At 42.5% G+C, this 25,839-nt stretch overlaps 1 protein-coding gene across 2 annotated transcripts in view; it reads right to left on the bottom strand.

Moving 5' to 3' along the window:
* The window catches only part of PTPN21 (protein tyrosine phosphatase non-receptor type 21), a 111,063-nt gene that overhangs the window by 28,670 nt on the left and 56,554 nt on the right, over positions 1-25,839 (bottom strand). For both annotated transcript variants that reach the window (XM_006158011.3, XM_006158012.3), the window contains 8 exons: positions 25,282-25,379; positions 24,326-24,393; positions 22,947-23,017; positions 20,827-20,914; positions 19,060-19,148; positions 15,968-16,055; positions 15,003-15,082; positions 593-653 (listed from right to left, as the gene is read on the bottom strand). In XM_006158011.3, the coding sequence (XP_006158073.1) occupies positions 593-653; positions 15,003-15,082; positions 15,968-16,055; positions 19,060-19,148; positions 20,827-20,914; positions 22,947-23,017; positions 24,326-24,393; positions 25,282-25,379 (643 nt within the window). The remainder of the gene's footprint in view (positions 1-592; positions 654-15,002; positions 15,083-15,967; positions 16,056-19,059; positions 19,149-20,826; positions 20,915-22,946; positions 23,018-24,325; positions 24,394-25,281; positions 25,380-25,839) is intronic.

Here is a 25,839-nt window from a genome sequence, read left to right as displayed (position 1 = left end):
TATATATATATATATAGTACATTCAACCTTATTAGATGGTCATCTAGTACTTTAAATGTCTATAAACTTATGAATTCTCTTGGCTATTAATTAGACAAAATGTTGGGACCAGCAGTTGGCATAATGGCTATGTCACTGGACTCCCATGTAGTCAACCATGGTTCAGGTCTCGGACCAGGTGGCTTAAACTCACACCGGGCACATGTGCGTGTGTGCCCAAGATCCCGAGAGGAAAATGGAGGAGAAGGGACTGTGGTGTGGCCATCCCCCTGGGGGGTGATTTCTTGCTTTGTGTCTCTGTCTCTCTCTGTCTTTTTGGTGAATGCACGCACCCTATAGCAAAAACTTCTCAAAAAAAAAAATAGTCAAAATGTTAATATTCAGTTAGACCTAATATTTAAATATGTATAATATAATATTATGTATGCAAGATTGGGTTTAAGAAAAAAATGATCATTTTTTTGGTTAACATTGGTCAAGTATCAGTTCATTATGATTCAAAATCAAAATTAACACTAGCAGAAGCATATTTTATTTAAAAATATGACATCACTAAAAGAAAAAAAGCAGTCACATTTTCCTTTTTTCTTACCAGAGACATCCTTGAAGAAGACCTCCTCCTGATTGGGTTTATTATGACAGTCTGAGTTTGCCTACAAAATAAGATGTCCTTGAAATGAGTGCACACACATATACATGTGCACTCACACATACACACACTCACGCCTCCTAATTCTACCAAAGCAAATTAACATACAGGAAGACAAAATGATAAATCTTCTAAGGCACAAAGAGAAAAATCTAGAGCCAGCAGGTGGCCTGGATGCCACATGGCCAACTCCATGGTCTGAGTATCAGAGCCAGTGGCTTGAGAAACATGTTGGGGGTGTGTGCATGCCCACCCAAACTCCTGAGAGGACAGAGGAGAAGAAGGGACTGTGGCATGGCCATCCTCCCTAGGAACTGATTCTCACTTTCCCTCTCTCTGTCTCTCTCCAGCAAGTGCATATGCCCTATGGCAAAAATCTAATGAGAGAGAGAGAGAGAAACTAAAGCAGCTATTAATTAGAAAAAAAAGAAATTGTTACCCGGGGGGCCTCAGCCCTTTTCTGCTGCCCTCGCCCCTTAGTGAACACTTGGGTTTCAGGCTCTTCCTGAAGCATCATCACCAGGACCATCAGAGAGATCTCTGGGTTATCTCTGCCCTGACTCATCCACTCATTCTCTTGAGTGGTCTTAAGCAGGGGAAAGAAATAAGGTCACATCCCCACAAACTCACCCCACAGGGGCCCGGCTATAGTAGTGCAAGTGGGAGGGTGCCACTGCACAAATGGGGCTGTACAGGTTCAGTTCCAGTTCAGGTGCAGTTCCTGGTCCAACCTAGACAAGCTGGACACAGTGTTGTACACACCTGTGGTCCTGCCTGGCTGGGAGGCTGGGCAGGAAGGAAGACGATATATGTGGCAAGACTCTGTCAAATATGCCTCTCTCTCTCTCTCCTGCACATTCACATGTGTGTGCTCCCTATAACATGTGTGTGCTCCCTATAGCTCTCATGAAAAGCGGGGGCGGGGGAGAAACTAAAACTCATCCAAGGAGAAGCAGGATTTGGTGGAATCCCTCTCTCTCGTGGGCTGGGGGCACTGAGTATCTGCACTAATTGGTGTGACCAACTTTCAGCCCAGAAGCCTGAGGCAATAGGAACTGCCTTCCTATTAACCTCAGACTACACACATGATGGAGAGAAAAGTTTATAATTTTGGTGATTACAAATTTACATTTCCTCTATGGAACTAAGTCCGGGAAAGCAAAAAAGTAAAAAATTAGAGTCAGTGGGCTTACGGTAAACTCATTTATCTTTCTTTGCAAGAAGCTTCTGTATGATCACCTTAATATATGGCTATATGTATGCTTTATACATTTATTTATATCTCTATATACACTTTTTTAAGGCTTTCTAATTTTGTTATTTCTTAAAATACAAAAGTCATATTATCAGAGAAATTAAAACTAAATCTCATTCGTTTATCTATTAAACTTGTTTATTACATATCTACTTTTTAAAGCAACTGAAGTATTAAGGAGTTCTGGCTGATATTTATCTGATAATTGAGACTTTAAACTATTCACATAGTGGAGCCAGCAGGTGGTGTGGTGGTTAAGGCACTGGATCTTCATCCACATGGCCAACCATGGTTCGAGTCCTGGACCTGTCAGCTGAAAATCATGCTGCCAGGTGTGTGTGCATGCCCAAAATCACAAGAGAATGGAGGAAAAGGGATTGTGGTGTGGTTTTCTTCTGTCTCCCTTTCACAAATGCACATGCCCTATGTCAAAAATCTTAAAAAAAAAAAAAAAAAAATTTTTTTCACCTTAGAAAGTTCCTTCTGTGGATGAACAATTAGATTTTAAAAAGACTCATTGTAGGACCAGCAGGTGGAGTAATGGTTATGTCACAGGACTCCCACATAGTCAGTCACGGTTCAGCTCCCAGACCCAGCACTTAAAACTCATGCTGGGTATGTGTGCATGCATGCCCAAGGTCCTTAGAGGAAAAGGGATTGTGGCGTGGCCATCCCCCCTGGGAAGTGATTTCTCCCTCTCTGTCTCTGTCTCTATCTGTCTGGTGAGTGTAAGTGCCCTATAGCAAAAATCTCTCAAAAAAATTAAATGAATAAAAACTTCATTTGTAAATCTATTAAAATAGAGGCAGGACTTTTTGGGTCCTGTACATGATCAGCTTTATTGCTAATAACATCTAGGAACCTGAACACTCGATTCTTGGCTTTGTTGAAGACTTACGCAATTTTGTCAAAGCACTTATTTTTAACGTTTTATTATGTGTTCGTGGCTTGCAAGCTTGTGTGACAAATTACTTCAAAAATATTTTGCGACCTTTTTCATAGTATTTTAAGGACTAATTACTATAAAACTCATCATTGCAAAGTGTGCATTCAATCCATTTCATCAGCAACTTTCCCATAATATCAAGTCTTGCATCTTCCAAATTAACATTATCCTTAGCACTCTGTAACTGGTGTCTTCTATTCAAAATATGAATATAAGCTTACTTTTATAAGATTTTTTTTGAGAGGTTTTTGCTATAGGGTGTGTACGCTCGCCAGACAGACAGAGAGAGACATAGAGATAGAAAGTGAGAAATCACCCCCCCGGGGGGATGGTCACGCCACAATTCCTTCTCCTCCATTCTCCTCTCGGGATCTTGGGCACGCACGCACACGCGCCCGGTGTGAGTTTAAGGCACTGGGTCCGGGACTCGAACTGCATTTGACTATATGGGAGTCCAGTGACATAGCCATTATGCTAACTGCTGGTCCCCCTTATAAGATTTTTGAGATATGAGACCAGCAGTTAGCATAATGGCTATGTCACTGGACTCCCATATAGTCAAATGCAGTTCGAGTCCCGGACCCAGTGCCTTAAACTCACACCGGGCGCGTGTGCGTGCGTGCCCAAGATCCTGAGAGGAGAACGGAGAGAAGGGATTGTGGCATGGCCATCCCCCCTGAGGGGTGATTTCTCGCTTTCTGTCTCTCTGTTTCTGTCTGTCTTTCTGGCGAGCACACGCACCCTATAGCGAAAACCTCTCAAAAAAAAAGACTTTTGACATGAAAAGAAAACTAGTGTATATTAGGAATTTAATGTCCGGTAACCACATTGCTTTTCCCAATTTACTTTTCAAAATAACTTTCTTTCATTATCACTGGAAAGTATTCAGGTTGTTGATGAAATGTAGATTTCTCAGGACCAACAGTTAGCATAATGGCTATGTTGCTGGACTCCCATGTAGTCAACTACAGTTCAAGTCCCAGACCCGGTGGCTTAAACTCACGCCAGGCACGTGTGTTGTGTGCCCAAGAACCCCAGAGAAGAATGGAGAAGAAGGGATTGCGGTGTGGCCATTCCCCCTGGGGGGTGATTTCTCCCTTTCTGTCTTTCTGTCTCTCTCTCTTTCTGGAGAGTGCATGCACCCTATAACAAAAACCTCTAAAAAAAAAAAAAAGAAAGAAAGAAATGTAGATTTCTCTTTTCCAAAGGATGTTCCATTCTTCTAGTGTTTGTGAAACAAGTTTGCATGATATATCTAGACTTTATTTTTTTAAAAAACAGAGATTTTTTGCCTTAGTCTGCGTGCACTCACTGGAACAAGAGAAAGAGACAGTGAGAGGGAACGAGAGCGATCACCCCCAAAGGGGATGGCCACACTGCAATCCCTTTTTCTCCACTCTCCCCCCAGGATCTTGGGCACATACACACACGTGCCCACCATGAGTTTCAAGTCATGGGGTCTGGGACTCAAACCGCAATGAGCTTTGTTGATGTCCAGTGACGTAACCACTACGCCACCTGCTGGCTCCTGTCTAAGTTTTTTGAAAAATATTCTTTAATTTCATGCTAAAATATTCCTTAAAATTGGTGTACAGAATTCAAAGACACTATATTTTGTAGTCTTGTAATGTACTTTGCCTCTAGTAAATTCCTATTGTTAGGGACATGTTTGGGCAAACTGGGTCCTCAGAACTTCATATGCAACTACCAGAGACTCACTTCTAGATAAACTGAACATTTTTTGTGAGGGAGGGAATATAATCTTTTCTCCTCCACTCTCTTCTCGGGATTATGGATGCACATGCACCCATAATGTTTATTGCATACACGCAACTGGCATGTTTTTCAAGCTGCCGGGTCTGGCACTGGAACCAGTAGCTGGTCATATGGGATACAGCCATCTAACCACCATGTCACTAGGTGACCCCTGGATTGAACTTTTAAAGTACTATAAATTCAGAAATGGCGAGAAAGGGCTGCTGATAGACCCCTCTATCAACAAACTCCAACTTATCTATAGTTGCCCATTTGGTGGCAAAAATAAAACTTCAGTATGTTAAACACAGACTCCAAGGATGCAGCACTGAAGAGCAGAGGCGGCAACTCCCACACATGCTGTCTATTTTGGCAACCTTGCTAGCAACATCCAGTCCGAGGGCGAACACTGCCTACTGCAGAAGTCAGTTCTGTTAAACACCCAATAAACTCCTTCCTCTCCTATCTGCCAAAGTGTCAGACCTAGCGGCCTTGTCATCAGTTGTTTTTTTTTTTTAGAAGAGATTTTTGGTATAGGAAGCATGCGCTCATGCAAGAGAGAGTGACAGAGAGACAAAAAGTGAGAAATTACCTCTCGAGCAATGTCCACGCCACAATCTCTTCTCCATTCTCCTCTCAGGATTTTGGGCATGCATGCATACCCACCTGGCATGAGTTTGCAGCCTCCTGGTCTGGGACTTGAACTATGGTCTGCTATGTGGGAGTTCAGCAACCTAAGCATTATGCCAACTGCTGGTCCACCATCAGTTCTAACATTCTAACCTCCTCTCCCTTCTTGGCATTGTTCTTACAGAAGCAGTTTACTCTGAGATCAGTTATCTTCAACTTAGTGCACAGAGAAAAGGGTGTAACTGTTGTTCTGGGAAACACTACACTTAGAGGTGCTGCTGGAGATGAGAGAGCTAAAGAACTCTGGGGAGAAATCACTGGAACGTGTGCACTGCGGAAGGGCCACAAGAAGGGCTGCCAGCCTGAGTCCAGCCAACTTTGTTACTTATTGAAACTACGTATTAACTCAAGGACTCAAACACCAATCCCATAAAGGAGATCCAGTTAATATCCCGATATCACTAATGGGGAGACTAATACTTAGATTAGGTCATTTTGATCACGTGGCACACCAGTAACAGAACCAGCATCTGAACGAGGTGGGTCTGCTGGAGTCCTGAGCATAGGCCTCTAACTATTATGTGTCTGACTCCCACCTCAACCCCAACCAGTGTGCAAGCTCCATGGAGCAAGAGGACTTTCCATGGTATCACTGGTGCCTGGTCCACTGCTTGGCACACAAGCAAGCCCTCAAATGCTTGTTGGAAAATGAGTGACATGGAGAGCTTACGCTGATATCCATGACAGGGACTCACAGTCAAGCTTGTTCCTAAGCGTTATCTGATTTCTGCTTTGTGAGCTTCCTTTCTTTCATCACTCTACTCATAGCTAGTGGAGTGAGACTCCGATCAACAGCAAATGTGTTGGATGTGACACTCCTGGAAAAGGTTTGTCTCAATGACTTTCCTCTTGAGCTGCCTCTAACAGGACAGAGAAGCCAAAGCTCTCCTAGGACAGGTCAGAGACGCATTTGCAGGCTGCTGAAAGGTTGCTGCTCCAGTTCTGACTTGCCTGCCCTCCTTCTCTCCCATGTGCCTCCTCCCAGGGGGAGTCCCTTGGCACTGTGGGCAGGGAGAGGGACAAAGCTGGCAGAGACCATCTCGGGGAACTGCGAAAACTGATGATGGGAGAGGTCTGGCTTCACTCTCACTCCATGACATGCCTGATTTTCTAAGGTGATAGTGACCTTTGTCCCTAGCAGGGCGCACTCAGAAAGGGAAGCTGCCTCTCTCTGACCTTCGCAGAGGTCATGTCCCTAGCCCTGTTTGGGAGGGAGGGGAGAGAGCCCACTGTCTGGCACAGTGGTTGCTCTTCAATTTCCCTCCCACCTACTGCCCTGCCCTTCACCGGCACCATGGAACTCCCAGTCCTCTCCACACACCTGTGGGGGCAGATGAGGGAGGAGCTACTCCATCTCCTCTTCAAGCCATGCAGTAGCCTAGAAGAGATGGGGCAGCCTCTCCACTTCCAAGCAGGGCCTACTCCAGTCAGTCTCTGATCACAAAGTCTCTAGACAATAGGTGGACACCAGGCACTGTTCACTAATGGCCGAACCTGCAGGGAACCCTTACCAGCCCTCTCACTGTGCCCAGCAAGCAGCTGCTGTGGGCTGAAATCCATGTTTCCCCCAGGCTCTTGAACACTCCATCACTTGGCATCACAGATGAGAGGACACGTCCTCCATCCCCCACAGAGAGAGGAAAGAGAAGCCTCCTACATCTACCAGAAGCACTCTCAAGACTCCTCTCGCCCTGTCTTTTCCTTGCCTAGATTAGGGAGGCTGATTGTGGCATAACCAGTTCTGAGGCTTAAGGGTGGTGGTGTGGTCGAAAGAAACTTTTGTCATGATTGGCAGTATTCTCTCATTCAATAACTAATCCAGCCCATACTTAATCCATACTTAACAGAATGTTAAGTAAAGGTCCCGTTGTCCCCATTTTATAAATAAAAAAGACTGTTATCTAACTGACATTACTGAAGTTCGGGTGACATAAAAGATAATTCTATTACCTAAAGTACCGTGTTTTGAGGGGAGAGGCTGTTGGATCATCCCATTGTATAAATACTAAAATATAGGTATCTGGGTCAAGGTTTGCTAGCTTACATCAGGCCATGCCAAATACCATGCTGTTACAGATCAGGTCTGGACTAAAGTTCTTTCTATGCCAATAGAACTCCTCTCCTGAGCTGGCAGTCTCCGGAGTCTGAGCCAGACCTCAGAATCCACGGTCCAGTCCAATGTCCTCTACAGTTTTGTTAAATGCCCATCATTTTTGCATTTACCCATCTGGACTGTGACAACAATCTACAATACTGCAGAACTGCCGTAACATTAAACACGACTCAGCAGTCTATGCCAACGGCCTTAGAAGAAATGGCTAGAAAAACTTAAGTTGTTTTCTGTTTTACTCCCCATCAAAATATTAAAAGCTTCATTTACTTTCTTTGGGAAACAAATGCTCACAATGACCTATATTCATGTGCCACTGACTTATTCATAAAAAATTACACAAAAATCACTCATGGGAATGGGTTTCTATAGTCTACAGGACATACGTATGTTAAAAACAAAATTTAAATAACAGCCCTTTAAAATAATCATCCCATTTTAAAAAGAAACAAATGGCCCTTATACAGATGTAATTATGCAACTGATGATGACATTAATGTACTTTTATTTGCATATGTCAAAAGAAAGCAAGATCCCAAAAATTAGATTTTAAGACTAAATGAATCATTTACTACCAACACCCATTTATTGTTTTCTCTAAATTTTAAAATCATTACTAGGTGATGACTTCTCACAATCATCGTTAAAAAGGCATTAACCATCAACCGATATGCATGTCTGATGGAAAGGGATTATATTTTATGGTTTTGTCTAATGACTGATTTTAAACTGTTTTCTAGAAAAGGAATAAACCAAGGTAATGATGATGCAATTTTATGAACACTCTTAAATTCATGAGAGGTTGAAAAATTAGAAACACTGTGTTCCAACACATCGCAATTATTGACCTGAACCTTAGAATACACCTTTGCACAGAAATAACATCACAGACGGTTGGGTAACTGGGCCAGCCCACAGGAATCCCAAATGCAACAACAAGGAGCACCACTTTCTCTAACCACCAGGGAGAACACTTTCACATAAGAATGCAGCCAGAACCCCAAACCCAGGCAGCAGTCAGAAGAGGCTGTCCATATCCAGTAGGAAAGCAGGGTTCTTCCTCCTGTCAGTGTATACCAGAACCCATCACTGGACTGGGAGTGGCCAGGACTCAGATAAAAAGCTGGGGGCGGGAGGCAGAGAGGAGAGGGGCCTGACGCCAGAGCACTCAGCACTGAGTGGCTCTCCCTCCCTGGGGACATCCTGCCTGTCCTCTGTGCTGTTGCTCCCGCCCAGCCCAGTTTCTTCCACACCCTGCACAAAGAATCTCCACAGCCTTTCTTCTTCTCTCCCGGTGCTAACGGACAAAAAGGCCTTCTTCAGACTTTGCTCCCCCAACTTACAATTAGTAATAAAGGGAAATCAGACCCAGAGCAAAAGGGCTCTTCTCTCCCGTGACTCTCGTCACTGGGTCGCGCAGGTTTCCATCGTTCACCAAGCCTTGGCGCCTTGCCAGACAGGGGACGCAAAGATACAGGAGAGGAGGCCCTGCCCTCATGAACCTCCAATGGACAAGAGACAAAGTAGAGCCACATCAAAACCACAGACCTGAGGTGGTGCAGAGGAAAACATGATGTTCTGCAAGGCTCACCCATGTGGACGGTTCTGGGCTTGTGTCTGGAAACCTCCCTAAATACAAAGGGACACGTGTGACCATGATCTGAGGCTGACTGAGGCTAGTGGTGGATTACAGCACTGGCACCCTGTTGTGGGTGCTGTCTTCTCACTCGCTGAGTCAGTTAATTAGTTAATTACCTAATTAATTTTAAAAGAATATAACAGACATGATGTAAATTGATTAACTAATTAATTTAAAAAGAATACAACAGACAGATGGGTTCTACCAGGCCAGCCCTGACTATAAGGAGCAGCTCAAGTCCTGCTGGTCCCACTACTAGCCACAGCACAGGCACAGGACTTTCACTCAGGTCTAAGTCTGCAGCCGTACATCAATAATGGGCAGGCATAACTGTGCCAAACGGGGCTGCCACACGGATTAAGGAAGGCAGGAAGTTCTCCGCACAATGCTTGACACAGAACAGGCATTTACTGCATGACTGCCAGCAGGTATGAGTGCAGTAAGGGAGGTAGACTCCGGGAGCCAGAGTCAAGGGTCTGCTAACCGGAGGCACAGGAGCCCAGAGAAGGAGGACTCCTGAGTCTGCACTTAATCCCCTACCCAGGGAGAGGGAAGAGAGCAGCATGCTCAGGTGCAGTCCTAACCTAAAACTTTAAGAGCAATGCTACATCTTCTGCTCATCCTTTCAGGGGATGGATCAGAGACAGCTGAGGCAGGGCACGGAAGCCAGCAAAGCAGCAGCTGCAATGGTGTAGAGGACAACTTGAAGAAAGGTGAGGACTGGGAACCAGCAGTTAGCGTAATGGCTATGTCGCTGGACTCCCACGTAGTCGACCACAGTTCGCGTCCTGGACCCAGTGGCTTAAAACTCACGCCAGGCACGTGTGCGTGCATGCCCAAGATCCCGAGAGGAGAAGGGAGGAGAAGGGATTGCAGCGTGACCATCCCCCCTGGGGGGTGATTTCTCACTTTCTGGCTCTATGTCTCTCCCTGTCTGTCTGGCGAGCGCATGCGCCCTATAGTGAAAATCTCCCCCCCTCCCCCCCCAAAAAAAGAAAGGTGAGGACTGAGCAAAACCATTCAGGTCTCAGTTTAGATGTCACCTCACTGCCACGCCTCTCCTAACTTGGCAGGACTACATGAGACAACCTTTCCTAAGCAATCGTACAGCAATCGTACAGCATCACAGATATCTCAAATCAGAGTACTTAACATTTGTTTCTATAGATTAATTAAACGAATTCACTGAGGCCTGTGGTGAACCAGGCACTTGCTTGGCATCAGGAATACAGCAGTGAAGACAGTCCTTTTGCACTTTGTCGGAGCTTCTTTCATTACTAATTGCTAACTGGGGAAGCAAAGTCCTAAAAGGGTATTTTTGTCCCTCCCTTTCTGGCTCTATGTCTCTCCCTGTCTGTCTGGCGAGCGCATGCGCCCTATAGTGAAAATCTCCCCCCCTCCCCCCCCAAAAAAAGAAAGGTGAGGACTGAGCAAAACCATTCAGGTCTCAGTTTAGATGTCACCTCACTGCCACGCCTCTCCTAACTTGGCAGGACTACATGAGACAACCTTTCCTAAGCAATCGTACAGCAATCGTACAGCATCACAGATATCTCAAATCAGAGTACTTAACATTTGTTTCTATAGATTAATTAAACGAATTCACTGAGGCCTGTGGTGAACCAGGCACTTGCTTGGCATCAGGAATACAGCAGTGAAGACAGTCCTTTTGCACTTTGTCGGAGCTTCTTTCATTACTAATTGCTAACTGGGGAAGCAAAGTCCTAAAAGGGTATTTTTGTCCCTTAGCACTAGTGGAGGGTAAAAAGAAAGGGAGAATCTGCATCGCGATGGAGCTTACCTGCTGGTGGGGGGTGCAGACAATTCACAAGCAAACAACAGAGAGTCAGGTGGAAGAATGAAACAGGGTAGGGGAACAGAGACTGGTCTTCATGGACAAGGGCCGACACAGGGTGGTCCAGCCTCTGATTGTGCTGAGGGAGGAGGGCGGGTAAAAATATGGCAAAGAGCATTTCAGGCAGAGGAGGGAGCAACTACAGCATTCCCAAGGGTGGAGTGTGTTCACAGACGATCAAGGATACTGTGTGGCTGGAACAGAGTAGGCGGGGAGAAGGCCAAAGGCACCAGGCCAAGAGCATGTCACGTATAGCCTCGCCCTGATTTTAAGAAAGAATGCCATTGGAGGGTTTAAGGAGAGTGACAGGACCTGAGAAATGTTCAGCTAACATCATTCCGGCTGACTTATGGAAAATAAGGTACAGGCGTGGGAGGCACAGAAATAGAGTCAGAGGCTACGTCGATACTCCAGATGAGAAGCGATAGGGCGGGCACCAAGTTGGCAGCAAAAGTGGTAAAAACCGTCTGATTTCAGACTGCTGGTGACTCTCCAGGTAGAGCTGGCAGAGCTAGCTGGTGAATCGGGTGTGGTAAGAAGAAGAAACAAGAAATCAGTATGACTTCTAGGCTGGGGGCCTGTGCACTCCAGAGAATGTAGTATACTGCCATTGGTCAACACGGGACAGAGGGGGAAATAGGCAGATTGGAAGGCAGGAAGAGGAGGAGAAGACCAGGAAGTCAGTGTTAGACACACAAAATTTGAGAAGCTGGGGCCAGCAGGTGGCGTGGTGGTTAAGGCACTGGACTCCAACATGGCTAACCATAGTTCAAGTTCAGGACCTGGTGATTCACTTTCTCTCTATCACTTTCTATTGAGCACACATGCCCTACTGCAAAAAACTTTAAATAATAATAATAATAAAATAATAATTTTTTAAAAATTGAGATGCCTTGTAGGTACCAGATGGAGATATCAAGTAGGCGGGAAGTTGCAGGAGTTGAGAACTTGGGGAAAAAATGAGATTAGGAATAAAATCTGATCTACTCCTAGAACATAACCGCTTATATGTCAGGTGAAATCCCCTAGAGAGGAACATGGCTGGAAAAGGATCTCAGGACTAAGCCGGCCAAGGTGAGCGAAAAAACCCTAGAAATAAGGAGCCCCAGGAAGGGTGGGTCCTGGCAACCGAGGAAGGGCAGGATCCAGGAAGGACAGTGCAGTCGGAGGTACAGAGCTATAGGGCTGTCAAGCAAAAGATGACCCCGATAAGTGGTCTCAGTGGGGAAGGCAGGCTTAGGGAGAGAAGAAGAGGAAGCAAGTGGATACAGTCCAGGTGAAGGAAGCTGCCATGATGAAAGCAGAGACAGTGCTGAGGCTAGTGGGAAATGTGGAGTAAAGGACAAGCATTGTCCATGTGCAATATCACAGTACGTGTGCATGCTGCTGGGAATGAGCCCACAGAGAGCAGGAAACCCCTGTGGACTAGCAAAAATGTACACTAGAGAGGCCAGCAAGTGGCAGGGTGGTTAGGGTGCTGGATCCCACAGGGCCAGCTGCACAGTTCAAGTCTCAGACTGGTGGCTTGAAAAATACGCTTAGTGCATGTGTTTGTGTCCCCAGATGCTGAGGGGAAAATGAGGGGAAGGGACTGTGGTATAGAAATCCACCCTGGAGGGTGAGTTCTCACTTTCCCTCTCTATCTAGAGAAAGCAAGCCCTACAGCAAAACTTTTAAAAAGTACACTAGAGGGGCTAGACCATGATCCAAGGCTGGCTGATCATGCTCTGGGGTGGATCATAGAATCAAAACCCTGTTGGAGGACCAACAGATAGTGTAATGGCTATGTCGCTGGAATCCCATGCAGTCAACCACAGTTCGAGTCCCAGACCCGGCAGCTTAACACTCACACTGGGGCAGTGCATGCATGCCCAAAATCATGAGAGGAGAACAGAGGAGAAGGGATTGTGGCATGGCCTTCCCCGGGGGGGTGATTTCTCGCTTTCTTACTCTCTGCCTTTCTCTGTCTCTCCAGTAGGTTTATAAGCCCTATAGCAAAAATCTTTAAAAAAACAAAAACCCTGTTGAGGATGGTATCTCTCTCTTATTCTCTCTCTCTCTCACTTATGGAAAGAAACTATTAAAGAGTATACTAGGAGGAAGGGACATAAATTCTTCAAATGGCTTTAATCTTAATTACTCAAAATGCTGATGAAGGCATTCATGAGAATAAATAAATAAATAAATAAATAAATAAGTAAATATAGCCTCTTTAACTTTCAAGAATTAGACTGGTCCTAACAACTAATTTAAAGAAAAAGAAAAATTTTAGAGAGATTTTTGCTAAAGGGCACATGCGCTCACTAAAGAGACAGAGAGATACAGAGAGACATAAAGAGAGAGCACCCCCTGGGGGGATGGCCACGCCACAAGCCCTTCTCCTCCGTTCTCCTCTCAGAATTTAGGGCACTCACAGACATGTGCCAGGCATGCGTTTTAAGTCACTGGGTCTGGGACTCGAACTGCAGTCGAGTACATGGGAGTACAGCGATATAACCATCACGCTATCTGCTGGTCCCTTAAAGAAATTTTAGAAGCATATTTATAGTTATGAGAAGTTAGTCCAAAGCTTAAAATGAGTGGTGAAAAAAAAAAAAACCTGAGAAATGTCTTTAATATGCAATAAGAAATTATTACAAAAAGTCACAAAAATAAGAAAAGAGATTGTTGGGCTGGCCAGTGGCATAGTGTCAAGGTGGCTGGGTCTCACATGGCCGACTCTGTGTTTCAAGTCCCAGACCCAGCAGCTGGAAAAACATGCTGAGTGCATGTGTGTACATACCCAAAATCCCAGAGGAGAGTGGAGAAGGGACTGTGGTATGGTCATACACCCTGGGGGGTACTTTCTCACTTTCTCTTTCTCTCTCTCCCTCTCTGAGTCTCCCTGGCAAGTGCACACACTTGTTATTGTATGATACTGTTATATAAAAGTTGCCTTTCTAGAAGACATGATAAAGCCCAGGGCTAGAATTCATTATTTTCTACAGTTTCCGGGAGCAGACCATACTTACAGGTTACACTGGTTCAGTCTGTAAAATTTGTGTCGTGCAACACAGAGTCTCCACACATATTTTGCTGTTTCCATGTCTTCCTAGCAAACAAAATAAGCATAAAGTAATATGAAAGTACACATACAACTTGATACTTTTTCTGCAGTGTTTGAGGACAAGACATAAATTGGGTGATATACAATGTCAATGTCACTTTCAGGACACTGTGATTCCTTTGTTTTCCAACACTGTGTTTCATCACATGAATGCCATGAATAGGATTTAAGCCATGCAGACAAAAAGCTGTTCTAATAGTGTTATTTTGTTATTATATAGTTTTAAAAGGACTTAAAAATTTAAAAATTATAAAATTGCCAATTTTCCTTCTGGACAAATACACTAAAAGGGACTTTTAAAGAAAACATTTGCTTTAGTAACTTAATAGTGCCTTTATCAAGAAAGCAAAAGCTAAATAATATTTCTGTGGAGAAATTCCTTTCTCAATGAAATTAAGAAGTGCTTACATTCTACCCCCAGTACTTAGTCCCTTAAGTTTAATTTAAAGGTCATCATGATCAGAGAGTACCCAAAGACTCATTCATTCAAAAGGTAAGCAGCCACCTTTTGCCAAGTACCATTTTGTAAAATGTTATAAAATATCATGGGGCCAGCAGGAGGCATGGTAGTTGAAGCACTGGACTCCCACATGGCCAATTATGGTTTGAGTCCTGGACATGGCGACTTGCTTTCTCACTTGCCACCCCATTCCATATGCACCCAACCTCCAACCCCATCTCTCTCTGGTGAACACATATGCCCTATAGAAAACTTAAAAATAATAATAATAAATAAATAATTAATGCTGAGTGCATGTGTGTACATACCCAAAATCCCAGAGGAGAGTGGAGAAGGGACTGTGGTATGGTCATACACCCTGGGGGGTACTTTCTCACTTTCTCTTTCTCTCTCTCCCTCTCTGAGTCTCCCTGGCAAGTGCACACACTTGTTATTGTATGATACTGTTATATAAAAGTTGCCTTTCTAGAAGACATGATAAAGCCCAGGGCTAGAATTCATTATTTTCTACAGTTTCCGGGAGCAGACCATACTTACAGGTTACACTGGTTCAGTCTGTAAAATTTGTGTCGTGCAACACAGAGTCTCCACACATATTTTGCTGTTTCCATGTCTTCCTAGCAAACAAAATAAGCATAAAGTAATATGAAAGTACACATACAACTTGATACTTTTTCTGCAGTGTTTGAGGACAAGACATAAATTGGGTGATATACAATGTCAATGTCACTTTCAGGACACTGTGATTCCTTTGTTTTCCAACACTGTGTTTCATCACATGAATGCCATGAATAGGATTTAAGCCATGCAGACAAAAAGCTGTTCTAATAGTGTTATTTTGTTATTATATAGTTTTAAAAGGACTTAAAAATTTAAAAATTATAAAATTGCCAATTTTCCTTCTGGACAAATACACTAAAAGGGACTTTTAAAGAAAACATTTGCTTTAGTAACTTAATAGTGCCTTTATCAAGAAAGCAAAAGCTAAATAATATTTCTGTGGAGAAATTCCTTTCTCAATGAAATTAAGAAGTGCTTACATTCTACCCCCAGTACTTAGTCCCTTAAGTTTAATTTAAAGGTCATCATGATCAGAGAGTACCCAAAGACTCATTCATTCAAAAGGTAAGCAGCCACCTTTTGCCAAGTACCATTTTGTAAAATGTTATAAAATATCATGGGGCCAGCAGGAGGCATGGTAGTTGAAGCACTGGACTCCCACATGGCCAATTATGGTTTGAGTCCTGGACATGGCGACTTGCTTTCTCACTTGCCACCCCATTCCATATGCACCCAACCTCCAACCCCATCTCTCTCTGGTGAACACATATGCCCTATAGAAAACTTAAAAATAATAATAATAAATAAATAATTATTTAAAAACAAACAAAAAAAATCACAATGTTTATGCTACCCCTCCCCAAATCCCACAAGCACACAAAAATGCTAACTTGTTAACATTTAGAAAAAACATTTCACGCAAATTCTTAATGTTTACTCACAGTCTGAAACTGGATGGTCTCCTCTTTATTTGCCAGCTCTAATGCAAAGAAGGACTTGTTGTGGGACATGTTAGCAATATCATGCCACCTAAAAACAAGGGGACAAGGCCAATGAGTGCTTACGTGTACATGAGGAAATAGAGCATGAGTTTCCTTATGCTTGGTGTATTTGCTAATTATTTTTCAAAGAATGCAATGGCTGGGCCAGCAAGCAGCATGATGGTTAAGGTACTGGATCCCATGTGGCCAACTCCATGGTTCAAGTCTCAGACATGGCAGCCTGAAAAACACATTGGTGCATGTGCATGCACGCCCAAAATGCCAAGAGAAGAAAGGAAGAGAAGAGATTGTGGCATGGCCACCATCCCTGGGGGGGTGGGGGGGAGTGATTTCTCACTTTTCCTCTCTGCCTCTCTCTAGCGAGTGTACGACATATCCTACAGTGAAAGTTAAAAAAATAAGTAATAAATAAAACAATTGTCTTAATCAGCTAGCATGTATTTTCAAATAGAAATGACAACAGCAGGTTGCAAAACGTAAAAGCATGAATTCTAAATAAGAGCAACAGTGTCTGAAAAGATGTAAAATATAGCAAACATCCTCATTTGCTAGAATAGCTCAATGAAGAAGATCTCTATCTTATCTGGTTGCCAAGGTCTCATTCATTTAGTCAAAAGAACTAAATTGGCCAGAAACTATATATATGCTCTCCAGAAAGAGGCAGAGAGACAGTAAGAAAGAGAAAGAAAGAAAGCACCCCCAACAGGACACAGTCATGCTGCAATTCCTTCTCGTCAGGATCTGCACATGCACACACACGTGCCCAGTGTGCTTCTCAAGCTGCAGGGTCCAAGACTCAGACTGCACAGTCAGCCATGTGGGATCCAGCCACCTTAACCACCAGGCCATGGGCAGGCACTCGGCAAATATTATAAAGGATAACAATGCCAGAAATTGCATTAAGGCCTAGGGATACTAAAATCAGCAGGCACAGTGCTCCCCTCAAGTGGGCAGAGTGTGAGGGTGGGAGTGAGAGAAAGATCACAGGCAAGTACTGTTAGGTGTTGCAGGTACACAGGGTAAAATCAGGCACAAAAGTGGAAGAAGAGTGCTCAGAAAAGCTTCAAAGTAAAGGTCAAGTGTAAATGCCAGGAACCAAAGGAGTGGACTATTTTGGGTGAATTCACTAGGATTCTAAAGCCTATTTTGTACTTTCTACTTTTATTTTATCAAATTTAGCTTTTAAAATATTTTATTATATAATTGTAGGGCCAACCACAGTTTGAATCCAAGCCCCAATGGCATGAAAAACAAGCCAGGTGCATGTGTGTACATGTCCCAATACTGACAGGAAGGAGAAATGGAGAAGAAATTAGAGCATGAACACATCCTATCAGGGGTGCTTTCTCCTCCCTGGCACATGCGCAAGCACTCTAGAAAACGTGGGAAAAGAGAGAGAAGACAGGATAAAGTAGCTAGATCTCAGAGTAAAATGACAAATATTTCTACAATATGACACTTTTGATTTTCTAGATTATGGACTTTATAAAGAATTAAAGACAAGGAGTGAACAACATGGCCAAATTTACTAATTTTAAAATATAAATTAGAACACACAATACAAAAAAAGCAATTTAAACCATCAGTAATTTAACTGTTCAGAGTCAGCCACTAGTACTGCCCTATATCCTTCCTGTATTGCTCGCTACATACATTTCTAGATTTCCAAAAGTAAATAGTATCACTTTTTATAATCAAGAAAGAAGAAATCACCATTAGAAAAAGTAATTGAAGTTTGCTTAGATGTTGGTATTTGGGAAATTTTGGCACATAACTAGAGTTTTTAAAAAGGGCTTGATTTTCCATAAGAAATAATGATAGAAAGTAGAGTTCAAAATATTCTTCACACAAAGAAAAACAAAAGAATTACCTCCATTATGGTAAGAAAAGAATCAGGATTTTGTTTTGTTTTGTTTTGTTTTAAGAGATTTTTGCTATAGGGCACATGAGCTCTCTGGAGCGACAGAAAGCAAAAAAATCACCTCTCTGGGGGATGGCCACACTGCAATCCCTTCTCCTGCATTCTTCTCTTGAGATTTTAGGCACACACACATATGCACCCAGCGCTGTTTAAAACTTCTGGGTCTGGGACTCTAGTTGTAGTAGACTATGTAGGAGTCCAGTGCCTTAACCACTATACTACCTGCTGGTCCCAGAATCAGACAATTAAAAATTTTTTTATAAATAGATCATTATTATAAACACTATTTTAAAATTGGTATCAGTTTTCACTTATAGTTTGGTATTTTATTTTTAGTTCTTCTTAACATTTCATTGCTGTACATCTCCATAGCACACAAGATGCTTTTACAAAAACATGCATTACAGGGAGCAGCAGTTCTGGACCTGGTGGCTTGAAACACACCAGGTGTGTGCACGTGCATGCCAAAAATCCCAAGAAGAAAATGGTGAAGGGACTGCAAAGTGGTCATCCCCGGGGGGTGATTTCTCGCTTTCTGTCTTTCTGTCTCTCTAGCAAGCACACATGCCCTAGAGCAAAAATCTCTCTTAAAAAAAAAAAAAAACGAACAAACAAACAAAAAAATGCATTACATTCTGCACATTTGATTTTGAAGAAAGTAGTTTACTGGGGCCAGCAGGCAGCATGGAGATTAAGGAGGCTGGATCCCACATGGCCAACTGTGCTATTCTAGTCCCAGTTCCAGAGGCTTGAAAATCATACTGGACAGGTTTGTGTGAGTGCTCCAAATCCCAAGAATGGAGGAGAAAGGATTGCAGTGTGACTATCCCTCGGGGGGAGGGAGGAGGCACGATTTCTTTTCCTTTCTCTCTCTCTTTCTCTGTCTCTCTCGGGTGCATGCACATGCCCTATAACAAACCAAAAAAAAAGCTTATTGAAAGAATTGCTCCATTCAAGTGATATTTTATTCTAGGAAAGGGATAAAGGGATAATCTCATTCTCTAATGAGAACTTGGGAGAGATCTATGAGCAATTTAACTACTAAAAAGAATTTAAAAATATATTAGCAGTGGGAAGCACAAAATACAGAAAGAGTTCATAACAAAAATACCTAAATATCACCGGAGGCCTTCCATTCTTGTGTTTCACAAAGATGCCTTCAAGACATGCTCCTATGGAGATGTCACTTCCTTGGCTATCCTAGAAGGAGAAAGCAGAAAAAGAAACACTCAGGAAACAGATGCATAAAACTACAACCGCAGGAGCCAGCAGGTTACGTAGTGGTTGAGGGTGCAGGACTCCCACATGGTTGACCGTGGTTCAAGTCCCAGACCTGGCAGCTTGCGCTCTCTCTCTCTGTCTCTCTCTAGTTAAAATAAAAATAAATAAAGATAAATAAATTAAAAAAAAAAACAGTCCCAGCCCAGTGGCACATTTGGCAACTAATGAAACTGAATGCCACATGGCTGAATACAGTTATAATCTCCAGTCAGCTTGAAAACACATCCAGTGCATATGTGCATTCCCAAAATCCTGATGAGCTGGAAACCAGGAAAAGTGTGATGAGACCCTGTTGCAGTTCCTTTTGCAGTTCACACAAGCATAAAAATAATCCTTTTTAAAAATTACAGCTGTATCTATTGCTAGTTCCCTAAACTTATTTCCCAGATAGAAAGTGTTCAGAGAAATACATGGAAGGAAAAAAGTCTGAGTAATATAAATGAGTTACCTTGTAAATATAGTTACACACCACTTCATGATGTTTTAGTCAGCTCCTTGTTTCCCATAGGATTATAAAGCAGCTGAAAAATTCCTATCACTGAGTGATACCATCTTAACATTGTAGCAAAGACAATACTCACATGCTCATGGTGGTGGTGGTGATGTAAACAAACCTACTGCACTGCCAGTTACATAAAAGTACAGCACATATAATTATATACAGTACATCATACTTGATAATAAACAACTATTTTACTGGTTCGTGTTTTGCTATACTATTTTTTTGGAGAGGTTTTTGCTATAGGGTGCATGGGCTCGCCAGAAAGATAGGGGCAAAGACACAGAAAGCGAGAAATCACCCCTCATGGAGGATGGTCACATTACAATCCCTTCTCCTCCACTCTCCTCTCGGGATCTTGGGCGCACACGTGCCCGGCATGAGTTTAAACCACTGGGTCTGGAATTGAACTGCGGTCAACTACATGGGAATCCAGCGACATAGCCATTACGCCATCTGCTGGTCCTACACTATACTTTTTATCGTAATTTTAGAGTGTACTCCGACTCATATTTTTAAAAATTTACTGTAAGTCCACTCTAATGTTCACATAACACCACCTAATGATGCTTTACTCAGAACACTCTCCCTTGTTAAGCAAGGCATGACTGTATGATGAAAACTAAAGACTTTGGTCCTCTTAAGTAACTATTTCAAGACTATTTCATGTGTGTGTATTTTTTAAGAGAGAGATTTCTACTATAGGGCACGTAAGCTCTTCAAAAATACAGAAAGTGAGAAATCACCCCCCAGGGGAGATGGCCATGCTGCAATCCCTTCTCTCCATCTCCTCTTGCGATTTTTGGCATGCACACACTTGCGCTGACGTGAGTTTTAATCCACCAGGTCTGGGACTCGCACCGCAGTCAACTATGTGCAAGTCCAGTGATGTAACCATCATGCCATCTGCTGGTCCCTCAAGACTATTTTAAAGCACACACAAGCTACAAAATTTGGGTCATAAGGACCTTAGCTTTTAAGTTTCCAGACTTCTGCACGTCTTCGACCTTTGTACGCCAGGGTATCCACAGGCTTTCTGACTACTGTTTCAAATCCTGAACCTAACCTTGGATAGCCCAGCCTTCCAGTCATGCTTACCTTCGCAGGGTAGCTCTCCTCTCCATAGCCATCCATTCTCTCTACCTCCTGCATGTACAGCATTTCAGCATCAGGAGCTGTGAGCCCCCTGCAGTCCAAAAGAAGTTAGTTGAAAAGACTAAAAATCCATCAAAATAAAGCTTTTCTTTATATTCTACATATTCTACATTTCAATTTGGCATAAGGATTATAAATATTTTAAGTCTCTATGCATCTGCAATTGGTTATATTAGTCATTAATATTTACAGAAAACTGACTACATGCAAAGTACTCTGAACACTGAAGGTGAATTACATAAGACTGTACCTCTTGTACTTCAGACAGGTAAGAAAAATCTCATTCAAATGAAAGCTAGAATATATTTCTAAACCACCAAGTAATAGCTTATTACCCAAAATATCAGGCATCACTGAGAATCATGTGCTAAATAACAAAAGACAAATGAAGGAAAGGAAAGAATGAAGGTGACCAGGCAGAAATCTCTCAGCTCAGGACGGGTAGGAAGGTAGTGTGGGTAAGGAGCAGCTCAAGTGCAGAGATCCACGTCTTCAGCCTCATCTTCTGCTGTTCCTCATGTCCCCAAGGCACCCCAAACTGTGGACATATTCAGCTCTGCATTTCCTTAACTACTCTATGTTCCCTCATGCCTCTGGACCTTAGCTCATGCTCATCCCTCTTCTTGTCACACCTATCACCCACTCATGGACCTGCCTGGTCCTAATAACCCTCAAGACTGAGCCTATGTATGACTGTCTCTTTGTCACCTTCTGGGATTCCCCGATACTCCCGAGTCTGTGCAGTCCTAACCCCCAGAGCATTCGTTTATCTTCTACTACTTAAATGATAATAAATATCATAGTTCTAATTACTACTGTGATAGGTTGTCCTACCTAGCCCTCAGAATGCACACTTGGAAGACAGGAAATTATTCTGTTTATCTCTGTACTGCAGCAGCCAGCACTCTATCTCATACACAGTAAGAGTACTAAAGTGTCTTGGAAGGAAAAGTACAAATGAATTAATAAAAATGAAAGAAGGTAAGGTAATGCGTATGCCCATGGGATCAATTAAGCTATGGAAAAACGATCCACTTAGATGGCAGAAGGACAAATTGGAGAGAGAGGATTTAATGAACTTGTGGGTAGCATTTAATCCCAAGGCAATGAACCCGGGTTGGTGTACGGCAAGAATACACCGATGAGCACTTAGGAGAGAGAGGGCAGAGACAAGCGCAAAGTGATATTTAAGAAAGACTAGTCTTCCGTGAATGATTGCATAGATTTGAATGGAGAGTCACTAGAAGCTAAAGGTTATTTTACTGAGAAGGGAGTAAATGATAAGTTAAATCAGACAGACCTACTCTCAAATCCAACCTCTACCATGGGTAGAGGCATTAGGTCTTTTCGAGCTTGCTTTCCCCATCTGAAAGGTAGAGATAATACTGTCCACCTCGAAGAGCAGCTCTAAGAATATAATGATAAGTACTTGGAACCGCGTAGTAATTGGTTTATGGTAAGACCAAGCACTCTACAAGAGACTTATCTTAACAGGCAACCAAGAGAGTCACCACCAGATAAACTCAGTATCCACCAGCCTACAAAGGTATGCAGAAGCAGGTCAAGGCAGTGTGGACCATACCTCTCAGCAGAGCTTCCAGGAGACAGAGGTACTGCCTCCAAAATGAGAGAGCAAACAACCCATAGTTGCTACATCGTAAGAGAAAATGAATCTCCCTAACCACTCCATTATCCTACACAGAATTAGGTTACCACACAAACCTCCAATATATGGAGTGAAGAACTACTGGGTTGTCTGGAAAGTCATGACACATTTTTGCATAGAAAACCATACAAAAATATGTCATGACTTTTCCAACTACCCAGTATCACCCTTGAACTGGCTGCTTTCAACTTCCTCATTTCCTCCTTGGTAAGACATGGACAGTGAACCGGCGACTACTGGGTAAGGGTTTAGAACAGCATCGGGCACGTAGAGTGCTGTGCCATGCCTGCCACTTGCAACACAGCGGTCACAGCAGCAGCAGTGCTCCACATTTAACGGTCACACAGCCACACACAGGGATGAGTTCTACGCTATTGCCACATCTTCTTAGCATTACCTGTATTTCTGATGTAGTAAGGCCACTTTCTGGGTTGCTTCTTCCAGTACTTTTTCATCTTGTAACCATCCCTGAAGAAAACACACCACAGTAAGTGTGTAATAATTCACTGAAATCTCTTAGCAAGAATCATTGCTACTGAGTGTTACTGACTTTTGTCACTTTCAGACAAAATTATGACTAGTGTTAATCAGTGGGACCGTTGCTTACATGTTTCTAAGGAATTAAGTGGCTTGTACTCAGGAACCAAAAATCTTGCCCTGCCTTCTCAGCACATCCCAGAGAAAGTTTCAGCTATGTTGTGTCAGGCTGTCAAAACCATCTTGAGCATCCTCAGGCTGGCTGTATAGACACTCAAAAGAGCATTCCACCCCTCCCATAGCTGTGCCAGTACAGTTTCTGTATGACCCTCACCAGCAATGGCTTACAAAGCAGAAAGCAGTGTCTTTTGGGGCCAACAGATGGCGTAATGGTTCTGTCACTGGACTCCCACGTAGTCAACCATGGTTCAAGTCCTGGATCATGTAGCTTAAAACTCATGCCAAGCATGTGTGCATGCATGCCCAAGATCCCAAGAGAAAAATGGAGGAGAAAGGACTGCAACAGGGCCATCCCCCCACAGGGTGGTTTCTCCTTTTCTGTTCTCTCTGTCTCTCCAATGAGTACACATGCCCTATATAAAAATCTTTCTCTAAAGAAAAAGAGAGAGAGAAAAAAAAAGAAAGCAGTGTCTTTTTTGGTTGTCTATTAATTTTAGATTTTTTTTCAATTGTGGATGAGAAGCCAAAATCATTTCACTATAACTTTGTGAGATTTTAAGTCTTCAGTTAAAAGCAAAACCCCTGCATAGTTCCTCAGAAGCTGAAAATCAATACCCTTCCTTAGACTCACATCCAAATACAGAATGGGCAGAGCTGAATGACTACAGACCCTTTTATTTCTGTGGGTTAACAAGGACCAAAACAGGGAAAGCATTCACCTTGAAATGTTTCTAAGAGGAACTAATTTTTTAGCATAATTTCTGCCTCGGAAGTCTAATATAAAAACTTCATTTCAGAGATATTAAGAGCATGGAAATAAACTGACATGATACCCCAATGTCCAAAGAAGTCTTGGGCCACCTCCGAGGTGCAGTAGTAAAGTACTGCTCAGGGAAAGCCAGATCCCTCATGGTAGCCACAGTTCAAATCCCCAGCAAGTTCTGCCCTGAGGCACACTGCAAACAGGTGCAAGTGCCCAGGAGCCAACCAGCTAAAGAAATAGGAGGGGGATTGTGAAATGACCAGACCCTGTGGTGGGCGCCCCTCTTTTTCTCATACACATGCATTCACTCTATCATGAATAAAGAAAGAAAAAAGAAAAAAAGAAAGACATCTTACCACAGGAAACAAGGCAAATTTCTGTAGAAAGTCCTGGGATTCATACTGATCGAAGTCACCAAAATCAGCTATACAAAATGATATTTACATGTCGATTATATGTAATTTGCATAGCAAAACTTGTACAAAATGCAATATTCAGTGTATAGGTGGTGTCCTTATGATTAAGAAGTCAAATCTGTCTTCCAGTTATAAAAAAGCATTTGTTTAAAGTTTTTTTTAAAAAAATAGTAAGGGTGAGCAGGTGGTGTGGTGGTTAAGGTGCTAGATCCTACATGGCCAACTCTGTGGTTTGAGTCCTGGACCCAGTGGCTTGAAAATCATGCAAGGCATGTGTGTTTACATGCCAAAATCCTGAGAGGAGAATGGAGGAGAAAGAACTGTGGTGTGACTATCCCCACCCGAGGTTGATCTCTCACTTTCCTTCTCCCCTCTCTCTCTGGTGAACACATGCACCTTACGCAAAAATCAAACCTGAATAACAATTAAAAATTAACAGTAATATTCAAGAAACCAAAGAAATGAAGTGTACTTAACGTATTAGTGAACACAACTTCACCAACTTCATTGATTAGCAGAGCTTTCTTCTTACAATATTAGTTAGCTGTTAGCACATTAAGTCTTTGAGCTAGATAAATATATAGCATATTAAATGCTTTAAATACATGTGCGTATTTCTATTTATTGGACTGTTTGCTCTGTTGACATGTGATTATAATAGAGTTAATCTTACATAATATAAATAGTTTCATTAAAGCAATCCAAGATCATTTCTTCTCAAAAGGAAGCTCTTTATATAACAGACTGATATTTAATTAATATATAACTAATATATAATATAATAAATAATAATTAAAGATGTAAAATATATAGAAAGTCATTTACTTTAAGAATGCTATTTTGGTATAACATACATTTTAATATGATAGAACTACTACATTATTAACTGCCCTTACCTTGAACGGCCAAGCCTGCTAGCTGAATTGCTTGTTCTAATGTACAAGGAATGTTTCCTTCCAAGATATCTTTCTTCAGCTGCAGATAATACTGATACCTATTTTGAAAATGTCATTTTATAACGTCAATTCAATGTTATCTCTAACTGAGGTACAATGTATTTTATAATTTAGTAGAAGGACACAAGCCAAATATATAAAACCTTAACCCCACATGGTTTCAAATGACAAGAATGTTCCTGACCATATCTACACACAAATAAAACCTTATAGATCTGATGAGGCATTTATCCTTAAGCACAGTTATTTCAAAGCTAAAACCATCTAGAACATTCCCTATGCCTGGGAAATAAATCTAGGGGAAAATGGTCCTGATATTTCAAACTAGACTTATATTAAAATATTTTTGTGGGACCAGCAGATAGCATAATGGCTATGTTGCTGGACTCCCATGTAGTCAACTGCAGTTCGAGTCCCAGACCCAGTGGCTTAAAACTCACCGGGTGCGTGTGCGTGCATGTGCGTGCCCAAGATCCCGAGAGGAGAATAGAGGAGAAG

This window comes from Tupaia chinensis, unplaced genomic scaffold, assembly GCF_000334495.1.
Source record: "Tupaia chinensis unplaced genomic scaffold, TupChi_1.0 Scaffold000568_1, whole genome shotgun sequence".
Classification (NCBI taxonomy): domain Eukaryota; kingdom Metazoa; phylum Chordata; class Mammalia; order Scandentia; family Tupaiidae; genus Tupaia; species Tupaia belangeri.
This window is presented reverse-complemented; position numbering and strand designations above follow the sequence as displayed.